The 10,343-nt window shown below is 41.4% G+C and overlaps 1 protein-coding gene across 2 annotated transcripts in view; it reads left to right on the top strand.

Moving 5' to 3' along the window:
- The first annotated feature begins 512 nt into the window (after positions 1-512).
- The window catches only part of LOC143889972 (ABC transporter B family member 26, chloroplastic-like), a 97,101-nt gene continuing 87,270 nt past the window's right edge, over positions 513-10,343 (top strand). For both annotated transcript variants that reach the window (XM_077394408.1, XM_077394407.1), the window contains exons 1-2: positions 513-995; positions 8,958-9,085. In XM_077394408.1, the coding sequence (XP_077250523.1) occupies positions 600-995; positions 8,958-9,085 (524 nt within the window). In that variant the 5' untranslated portion in view covers positions 513-599. The remainder of the gene's footprint in view (positions 996-8,957; positions 9,086-10,343) is intronic.

Below are 10,343 nucleotides of genomic sequence, written 5' to 3'. Positions count from 1 at the left end.
TGCTCATTTAACACTACATCCGGACGCCGATGCAGTGCGTCGCTAAGAGGGTTACGCCCCAACAAATTTTCTCTAAGATTCATATCATAGAAGAGCGGCGAAGTTTACGAGCGGCTGCTAATTTGACGCCAACTCTCCTCCTTTACCCAGCTTGGGACAGGCTATGAAATTGAAACATAATACATAGGAAAATAAGGCAACTTTTATAAACATAAACATAGGAGAAATTGACTCTGGAATTGACGAGAGGAGGAATGGAATTTCCCTTGAAGCAAGCCTAAACATCACCGTACCACCGAATATGAGAAGACAGGTATATCAGTTGAAATAGAGAAACATAAAAACTTTAAAAATGAGAAGAAGAATGTAAAATGGTCTTTTGGACCGTACGGTTACCACAATAGAGTTGACTCTAACATCCATCCGTAAATATAGATTCAAAATGCAATTTATTCGTCTTTTATGCGTGATTTGGTGATGGCCTTCGTGAATCAGCGAGCGTGCCTCCCTAATTAGATGGCAATAGCAGTGAACCATCCTCCGTAGCATCAGCCGTTTTTCTTTTTGGGTTTTCCATAAAAAAACCCAAAAATGATTTGATGATGTCTTTCGTGAATCAGCAAGTTTGCCTCACCCCTATCTCCCTCCGCTCATCTCCTCCAAAACCTCACCCTCTTCTCTACCATCCCACCAAGCCCCGTTCCATCCCTTTCATTACCTCTCCCTTTCCACGCCTAACCAGACCCAACTCCTTTTCTCCTCTCAAATCATCCTCCGACGGATTCTCAGTATTTAGCGACGGAGATAACAGCAGAAACGGTGATACTGGTTTTCTGCAGAGGTTGCGAAGATGGTGGAGACTTCCTCATCACTTCGAAGAAGGGAATACAACAAAGACTCCGACTGTTCCGTTTGTGCTCCGACGTATGTGGGAACTGGTTGCTAATGATAGATGGGTCATCTTCGCCGCATTCGCTTCTCTGATTCTTTCAGCTGTATGCATTATTTAGCCCTCATGTCGGTTTTTTCATTCCTACTTTTTTTTTGGGATTTTTTTGAAGAGCATTTTACAAGTTTGGCATTAATATTGGTGACAATGGTGATCGTGATCGAGTCATTGAGTGCTAGACTCACAGGCAAATTTGCAAAGAAAAAATGGGCAGAGCGCCCCCCCATTGGTCAAATTTCAGTTAAGATGGCACCAAAAATTAAGATTATTATTGTCATTGATGGAATTTGACCAATTGGGGCGCTCTTTGCCCCCTTTTTTTTTTTCGCTAGGGCCCCTGTGAAGCTAGCATTCCTCTCAAATTGAAAGTCTAGTGTAGATGACGCTATACCTGCTGTCATCTGTCTTTTAAATAATTCTCCACCTAGAAATGTTCTTGGTATTGGAAAATCACACACACTTGGAGGGAGACAAACCAAGCAGCGGACTTCTTATCCAAATCAGATTGCCCTTGTAAAGGGGACAATGTCCCCCATTCACATTTTCCCTCCCGTCCTTCTTAACATTGTATCCATGGACAGGACACGGAGGAACTATGTGAGGCTAAAATGTAACAGTTCTTTGTTTCTAATAATCTGGCAGGGGTCCGCCAAAACCTAACTTACCTATCCAAAAAAAAGAGCTGTTCCTTGGGTTCCATACTATTTCCTTTTATCCTTAAACTAAATGTCTATATTCAATATCGATTTTTTTTCCAAACATGGAATTCTATCAAGTATTTTTATTGAGCTTGTCGATTTGTACGCTTTGGTTCCTTTATAATATATTTAAGATAGCAATTTGCTTATTTATTTTTGATAATTAACTAAATTTGAGTGTAAAAAGGAAAGAAAAATTTACAGTGTATAAGTCCAGCATACCTAGATCATAAAGGGCCGTCGAATCCCCAATGGGCAATACAGGCCTAGACAACCCTTCCTTAACAAGCGATAGATGATTTTTCGTCGTATTACAGATCTGATAGTTAACTTGCCTATTCTAGCAAAACCACCTATCAGAGCCATCGTTAACCGTTGTTCGTTGAGGCATATTCTCAAAATACCTATATCTACATCAGTGACAATAGGGGTGTGATTTCGCAGTATGCCAATTTGGCCTCTATTCGTAGATAAAATAATTTCTTTCACCTCTGAATCCCAGGGTGGGGCATAAGAACCAGCAAAAGGAAATGGAGGCTTGGAAACCAGCGATCTCCTTTGCACCAAGCCCTTGAGGGGGATTGTTGAGATGTGCATTGCTTAGCAGTCTGTTTCCGTTTCTTGTTGTTTTGAAGTATTCAGGGGTAGTTTAGTCCATCTGTAATCCTCCTTAAATTATTTCCTATAAGATAAGACTAGAGTACAGAAGCAGAGAGTACAGATCTTGTCTACAAAAGACTCGGAAGGATCCTTTTTTTTTTGAAAGTTTACTCGGAAGGATCCTTGGACCTATAAGAAAACTTTCAGCCTGGCTAAAAATTTTAGAGACCGTTCTTGAATGGGTTAAGACAGTTACGATAAGAAGAAGAGGGCAAGAATGGGGATGGGACTGAAGTTAGCATGGAAAGCTTTCGAAGATAGTAAGTATCAAGGTACCTTGAGATAAAAATTGGGTGAAGACGAGGCATTGTTCGGAGAGGTTCAAGATCAATGGCTCCGTACTCTGCACCTTCTTGATGATGTGGATGGAAGGACTTAGCTGGAGCAATTGCAACTTGAACGCCGAGAAGCATGGACTGTTTGTGCGGAAAATCCGCACCAGAAATCCGACCTCCCAATATGATGGTTGAAGCAAGCGGGTTCGATCCAAAACTTCAATTGTTCGCGGACTTGGATCCTTTTCTCTGATACCAAACATGATGCAGGCTAGGGAAAGAAAAGAAGAAGAAGAATGAGAGAAGAAGAGAAGGGAAAGAACAGAGGAGAAAGAAGGGAAGGAGGAAGAAAAAATCTGGGGGAGAAATTCTCAGTCAATCTTATTTCATCAAAATCTATCAAAGTTCACTACATAAGGGCTATATAGGCAATGGAAATAAAATTCCACGGAGATAAATAAAATCCCCTACTCTAATTAACATAGAAAATAAAATCCTTAAAACTAAATACCATGGACATAAAAATCCTAAAACTAAATAACATGGACTTAAATCCCTAAAAGTTACCATTAAAAAAAAATCCCTAAAAGTCCTAATGGACAAATATGTCACTTATTGTGCCTACAATCCACATGAATATGTACTGCTAATCATTCTATGAAGTTATAACAAAGTAGCAAACACTACTTACTCATGGCCTAGCCTCATGTGCCATACAGTAGCACCATTCGTGCCCTAATCTGCTGGAGTAGTCACAACTACTCCACTTGTACCTGTACTCCCTATCCCCATCAACCTATCCAAAATTTCCTTCTCTTTTCCCCTTCATGAAAACCGTGGCCCCTTTACTAGGGGTATAAACGAGCCGAGCCGAGCTTGGCCAGGCTCGGCTCGGCTCGTTAAGCTCAAAAGCTCGGCTCGGCTCGTCCAGGTTCGCGAGCCTTACCGAGCTCAGGTTATATTAAGTTCACACCCCTCATCTTCCCTAGACAGCCCTATCTAGTGTAATTTGACTACTTTTTTTACACTATGGGGGGTGGTCCAAGTAACAAATGGGGTTCCAAAAATGAAGTGACATATTTTGCCTCCTCCTTTCACTCCCTGGATAACCCTTTTAGTGTATATATTAATATATAATATATATATTTAAATATATTAAATTCTTAACGAGCCTTAACGAGCCGAGCCGAGCCGAGTCGAGCCTGGCCTAAATCGGGCTCAGCTCGTTAAGCTTAACGAGCCTGGCAAGCCGGCTCGGCTCGGCTTGTTAAGGATTCGAGCCGAGCTTTTTTCGAGCCGAGCTCGAGCGACCTTCCGAGCCCGAGCCAAAATTGACACCCTTACCCTTTACTAACCTTAAGAAGTTCACTCGTTTTTTTAAAGGTAATAGTTTTGAGTCTAATCCACTGAAGGAACTTAAATTCTTTTTTAAGTTTGTGAGATGCCTAGAATCATTAAGCTTTCTCACCATACCTTGAAACATTTTAATTTGTTCATATTTGAATGGTTTTGCATGCTGCATCATTTCCAATTAGAATAGTCATATCATCATAGAGTTTGTAATTATCAAATCACTTCTTATGAGGGCACATATGATAGGAACAACCATATCTAATATCCACAGTTTCACGAGATACTTCTTACTTGTTATGACCGATATGAGATCTCTATCAACATCTGAACTATCTTTTGCAACCCTTGCCTGATTAGAATGTGTGTCCTTCTTTTTCTCCTCAAGATCCATTTGATGTTTCTTGTAGTCCCTCTTCATATTTCCTTCCTTCTTACAGTAGTAGCACTCGAATTTGTTCTTCTTTCCCCTTCACTTAGACTGACAATTATTCTTATTTAACCCTCTACCCTTCCGTCTACCCTGACTGTGTTTTCACCTTTACACAACAATCCTTATTCTTGGGAATCCTCACTGTTAGGTTTCTTGCGTATGTCATTCTCCAAAAGAGTCACAATAACTTCATTTGTTCTGAGAGTCTCTTTCCCAAATTGAAGAGTATTTACCAAATTATCATAAGGTGGGGGAAGGGATGCTGAAGTATGCAAAGCTTTATCTTCCTCCTCAATCCTCACCTCTAGATTTTACATTTTAATTATGATTTTATTTGAAGTGTTTAGGTGTTCCATGAGGTTAAAACCTTCCATCCGCAGGGATATATCTATGTACAGACTTTCAAGTTTCCTCCATAATTCAGGAGCAGAATCCTCATTATGAATGTATTACATTATCTCATCTGTGAGATAGAGATGAATTGCACAAACTGTTTTCATGTCCAATTCTTTCTATTTTTAATCTTCTATCGAGGCAGTTTCTTTGCCTTCTGGAACAATGCCTTACTCAATGCTTGTTATACCAAGGGATCTTTCACTCCGTACTTCCACTAACTGAACTTATTTCATCCATCTAATCACTTGACCTTGAACTTCTCATTCGAGCCCTTTATTGCCATCGTGTAAATTCCTTATATCGAGAATCAATGCTCAATTTTTGAGAAATTCAGAACTTATGAAAGCCTGTGAAAATCCACTAGTTATTGGTGATTGAATTGAGCTTGATTGATGATTGCCAAGTAGATTTATCTTTGTCCATTGACTCTCAGTTTCTCTTCCTCACAAAAACCCTTCTCTGATATAATTTCTTTGTGATGACAAAATCCACCATGCATGTTGTGGAAAATGTAATGAATAATAGTAGAGAATGCAGCATGCACACAATAAAAATGTAATGATTTACGTGGATTGTCAATGGTGCCTACATCCATGAGCGAGATCTGTTTTCTTATACTCTTTTTTTGAATGGCAATCTGTTTTCTTCTACTATGAGAAAAATTTGCAGGTTTACAATGGAAATTGCGATCCCGAAGTCGCTAACCTCTCTCATAATGAATAACATATCTCTCTCATCTTACTGTTTTAGGTTTTAGACACGCATATCTAAAAACCTAAAACTAATACTGGTAGAACTAAGAAATTGTAAAAGGATCACTCCTCACCCGTTAGGTTTGTTAGAAGTGTGTGTGGGTGTGTATTGTAGCCATAAGGGCATAATAGTCTTTTGTATGTTCTCTTTCCTATAAATACATAAGTGAGAGGGAGGATCCCTAAGTCACTCTTTCTCTTCTTCCTCTTTCTTTCTCCCTCTTTGGTGGCTTCTAACAAGGTATCAGAGCCAAAGGTCTCGAGTTCAAACCTCCTGGATAGCAAAAATCCACATGCGATGGTCGGCCCAAAGTGGGACCACATGTTCTACGTGTTTGCCAAGTGGGCCACACTTGCGGGGGAGTATTAAACTATAAAAGATAAATAATGCCTTTCTCCAACAGCTTAAGCTTTTGGAGAAGTTGGTAAGTTAACAGGTATCAGAGCGTTACTGTAGCGGGTTACTGTAGCAGGGAGTGGAGGAGAGATGGGAGAGGAGATGGGAGGAGGAAGCGGGCTTGCAAGGTGGTCGCAAGCCCCCTTCCTCCTCCCATCTCCTCTCCTCCACTCCCTGCTATAGTAACCCGCTACAGTAACCCGCTATAGTACCCGCTACAGTGACCCGCTACAGTAAGCGCTACAGTACCTGCTATAGTTCTACCACTACCACCACCATCACCACCACCTCCTCCACCCCAACCTCCACCATTTGAAGCCCTACATATTCTGAAACTCTAGTCCTCTTCTCCTTTTCTTCCTTTTTCCATTCTTTTTGTCCCTTTCCTTCATGGCCTAAACATTTTAGTCCCCATAACTCTTTCCGCGGCTCCGATTCCTTTATATATTTATGTCTTTCTCTCGTCGAGGCCTTATCATTCCTCCCCCCTCTCTCGGTTGTAGTGGTTGTCATCGGAGCCACGATATTCTCTCTTGGCTCATCTAGTGGCCCCTCTTAGTATCTGCAGATTCCTCCATTGCCTCGCGTACTCGTTCTCATAGTACTGCTCATCCTATTTCCTCACTTGTTTTCTATGACTCTCTGACCCCTATGTTTCGGAGTTTTGTATCTTCTTTGTCTTCTGTTTCTGTGCCACAGTCCTTGCCAGCAGCTCTTGATCATCTTGGTTGGCGTGTGGCTATGGACCTTGAGATGGAGGCCCTTCAGGCCAATCATACATGGGATTTGGTTCCCCTTCCACCTGGAGCTCGGCCCGTCGATTGTCGCTGGGTTTATGCCGCCAAACACTTACCTGACGGGACAGTTGAGCGCCTTAAGGCGCGCCTAGTTGCCAAAGGTTATGCTCAAACCTTTGGAGTTGATTACCAGGAGACATTTTCCCCGGTTGCCAAAATACCATCTGTCAGGGTTCTCCTCTCACTTGCAGTTAACAACGGCTGGTCCCTACATCAATTAGATGTGAAGAATGCCTTCTTACATGGAGAGCTTATTGAGGAGCTGTATATGGAGCAACCTCCTGGGTATGTTGCCCAGGGGGAGACCCTCCTCAGTGTGTCGGTTTCGGCGATCTATATATGGCCTGAAGCAGTCCCCTAGAGCTTGGTTTGGCCGGTTTAGCGATGCTATCATGCGCTTTGGCACGAAGTACTGTGCTGTTGATCACTCTGTCTTCAGTTACCAGTCGGGTGCTGATTGTGTTCTATTGATAGTGTATGTTGATGACATTATCATTACAGGCAGTGATTCAGTGGAGATACACAACTGAAGGCATTCTTGTGGAAAGAGTTCCCAACCAAAGATCTGGGACATCTTAGATACTTGCTTGGCATTGAGGTTGCCCATTCTACTAGAGGTATCTCTCTCTCGCAGCGGAAATATGTGTTGGATCTTCTTGAGGAGACAGGTTACCTTGGAGTGAAACCTGTCTCAGTTCATATGGACCCCAAATGTGAAACTTCTTCCAGAAGAAGGGGATTTGTTAGATGATCCTGAGAGATACAGGAGGCTAGTGGGTAAGCTCATATATCTTACAGTCACTCATCTAGATATATCATATGCTGTTGGTGTTGTTAGCCAACATATGAGCTCACCCCGTACTTCCCACCTGGCAGCAGTGATTTAGATTATTCGCTACTTGAAAGGGGCACCAGTGAAAGGCCTCCTATTTTTGTGATGCAGATTGGGCATGATCTCCTGCAGATAGGAGATCTACCACCGGATATTGTACTTTTGTTGGCTGCAATTTAGTGTCATGGAAGAGTAAGAAACATGACATTGTTTCCAAGTCTAGTGCCGAGGCAGAGTACCGAGCTATGTCCCATACTAGTGGAGAACTCCTTTGGTTACGTTCACTCTTACCTAAGATTGGTTTCTCCCCATCTTCTCCAGCTCAGCTTTATTGCGACAATAAGGCTGCGATTCATATAGCTACCAATCCCGTCTTCATGAGAGAACCAAGCACATAGAGGTTGATTGTCACTTCATTGGCCAGCGAATTCATAGAGGCGAGATTCATGTTTCATTCACTCGGTCTGTGGACCAACTAGCGGGTGTTTTCACTAAATCCCTTAGTAATCCAAAATTAAATGACATTTGTAACAAGCTGGGAATTTATAATATATACATTCCAGCTTGAGGGGGAGTATTAGAAGTGTGTGTGGGTGTGTATTGTACCATAAGGGCATAGTAGTCTTTTGTATGTTCTCTTTTCTATAAATACATAAGTGAGGGGGAGGATCCCTAACTTACTCTTTCTTTCTCCCTCTTTGGTGGCTTCTAACAAGGTCAATATCCATCCTAATGGTTGGGAAACAAGACACAGCCCAACGCGTCCATCAGACATGAACATGGCCCATTCTCCTAGGTCCTCTTTCCCCTTGGAGAATTGTCGTCCAAGTTTTTTTTGGCTGCGTCTCATGCCTCCTTTGGATCTGCTTTGTTTTGTCCCCAATCTTGAGGGCGACAATGTTCGCTTTTCAATTTACCACTTCTGTTACTGACGTGCTACCACTATCCCTTATAAAATCAGGCCTACAATGATGAAACCCTTTTGCATCAAGGTTTACTCTGGCTTAATGGGAAAGCTCTCTATTTGGTCTACACGACTTATAGAAATGATGGTAGCCAAAGTTGACATATCCACAATCGCTGCACTCTCTGTCACCATGTTTCCAAATCGTTAGTCTTTGAGGACTTCTTTCCTTCATTGCATTGCATATCTCATGTCAGCTACTGTTGTAAGTCCTGGGTTACAGCTCTGAATTGCGACTCTTGATTGAAAACTAAAATTCCACAACTAGAAAAACATTTGGGGTACCCCAGACGTTGGTCACTGATATCCCTTGTATTTATTAATTTGGAAGTGGGATCATGACAATATTTCTTTACTTTATGATTTTAATAGACCCATTGCCAAGTTCATTCCATGTATTCTTTACACTATTTCCTGTTCCTTTGGTTTTCTAAATTATATTCATTTTTTGCAGGTCTCGGAGATCTCAATACCACATTTCTTGGCATCCTCTATTTTCTCTGCACAAAGTGGTGAAAAAATAATGTTTCATAGAAATAGGAGGATCTTGGTTTTGTTGTGTTTTGCTTCTGGAATATGCAGGTGAAAATCTTGTACAGTCAAAGTTCCCCTCCCTAGTATGTCATTGAATAAATGCTTATAGCTTCTGGAATTTGCCCTCTTCAGCTCATATTTTTATAGTTATCCAAAATGAAGATATAAGTCATCATAATTTGAACTTCTATAGAATCCGTTCCAGGTTGTCTATCTCAAAGAAGGGGTGATGTAGGCTCGCAACAACCAAAGGGAACGATTGTTGTTTGGGTGGCGCCCCTGTTGGATGAATCCTACATTACTAGCTTTTCACACAATCACTATTATTGAGCTTTATGAAATCTCCCATGTGTGAACATTTCCACCGAAACAAGTGTCAGTACAAAACAAAATTTTCTTAGATATTGCCTTAGCATGTGGTAGAAGAAACCAACGTTTGAGTATTTTCCATTTCTGTTAGAGTTCTTTTTTTTTTCTTCTGCTAGAGTTTGTTAAAGAGGAGAAGTGAATGAGAGAAAAGTTTGAGTTGGAGAGTTCTCCCCCTCACTTATGTATTTATATAAAGAGAAGAGTACATGGACTAAAGTGCCCTTAGGCACATATACACTATCTAACACTCCCCCTCTAGCTGGAATGTATATATCAAACATTCTTAGCTTGTTATAAATGTCATGTCAACATATCAGCTAGTTGATTCACAGATCTAGTAAACACTGTGCATATCTCTCTCTTCTTGATTCTGTGACGGATGAAGTGACAATCTACCTCAATGTGCTTAGTCCTCTCATGGAAGACTGGGTTTGTGGGCAATATGGATCGTAGCCTTATTGTCACAATACATCTGAGACGGAGAGGAAGGAGCTTAATGGCTTTGTCAACATATCAGCTAGTTGATCCACAGATCTAGTAAACACTGTGCATATCTCTCCCCTTATGGATTCTGTGACGGATGAAGTGACGATCTACCTCAATGTGCTTAGTCCTCTCATGGAAGACTGGGTTCGTGGCAATATGGATCACAACCTTATTGTCACAATACAACTGAGATGGAGAGGAAGGAGAGAATCCGATCTCTAACAAAAGAGAGTGCAACCAAATGAGCTCTCCGCATGTGTGCCATGGCCCTATATTCGGTTTCTACACTGGATTTCGATATAACATCTTGTTTCTTACTGCCCCATGACAACAGGGTACCTCCTATAAAGGTGCAATATCCTGTGGTAGATCTCCTGTCAGCTGGAGATCCTACCCAATCCGCATCTGTATACCCTTCTATTTTCTGATGCCCATACCATTTAAACAAGCC

This window comes from Tasmannia lanceolata, unplaced genomic scaffold (genome assembly GCF_043159265.1).
Source record: "Tasmannia lanceolata isolate RefF3 unplaced genomic scaffold, GAP_Taslan_0.1 ptg000013l, whole genome shotgun sequence".
Lineage (NCBI taxonomy): Eukaryota > Viridiplantae > Streptophyta > Magnoliopsida > Canellales > Winteraceae > Tasmannia > Tasmannia lanceolata.
This window is presented reverse-complemented; position numbering and strand designations above follow the sequence as displayed.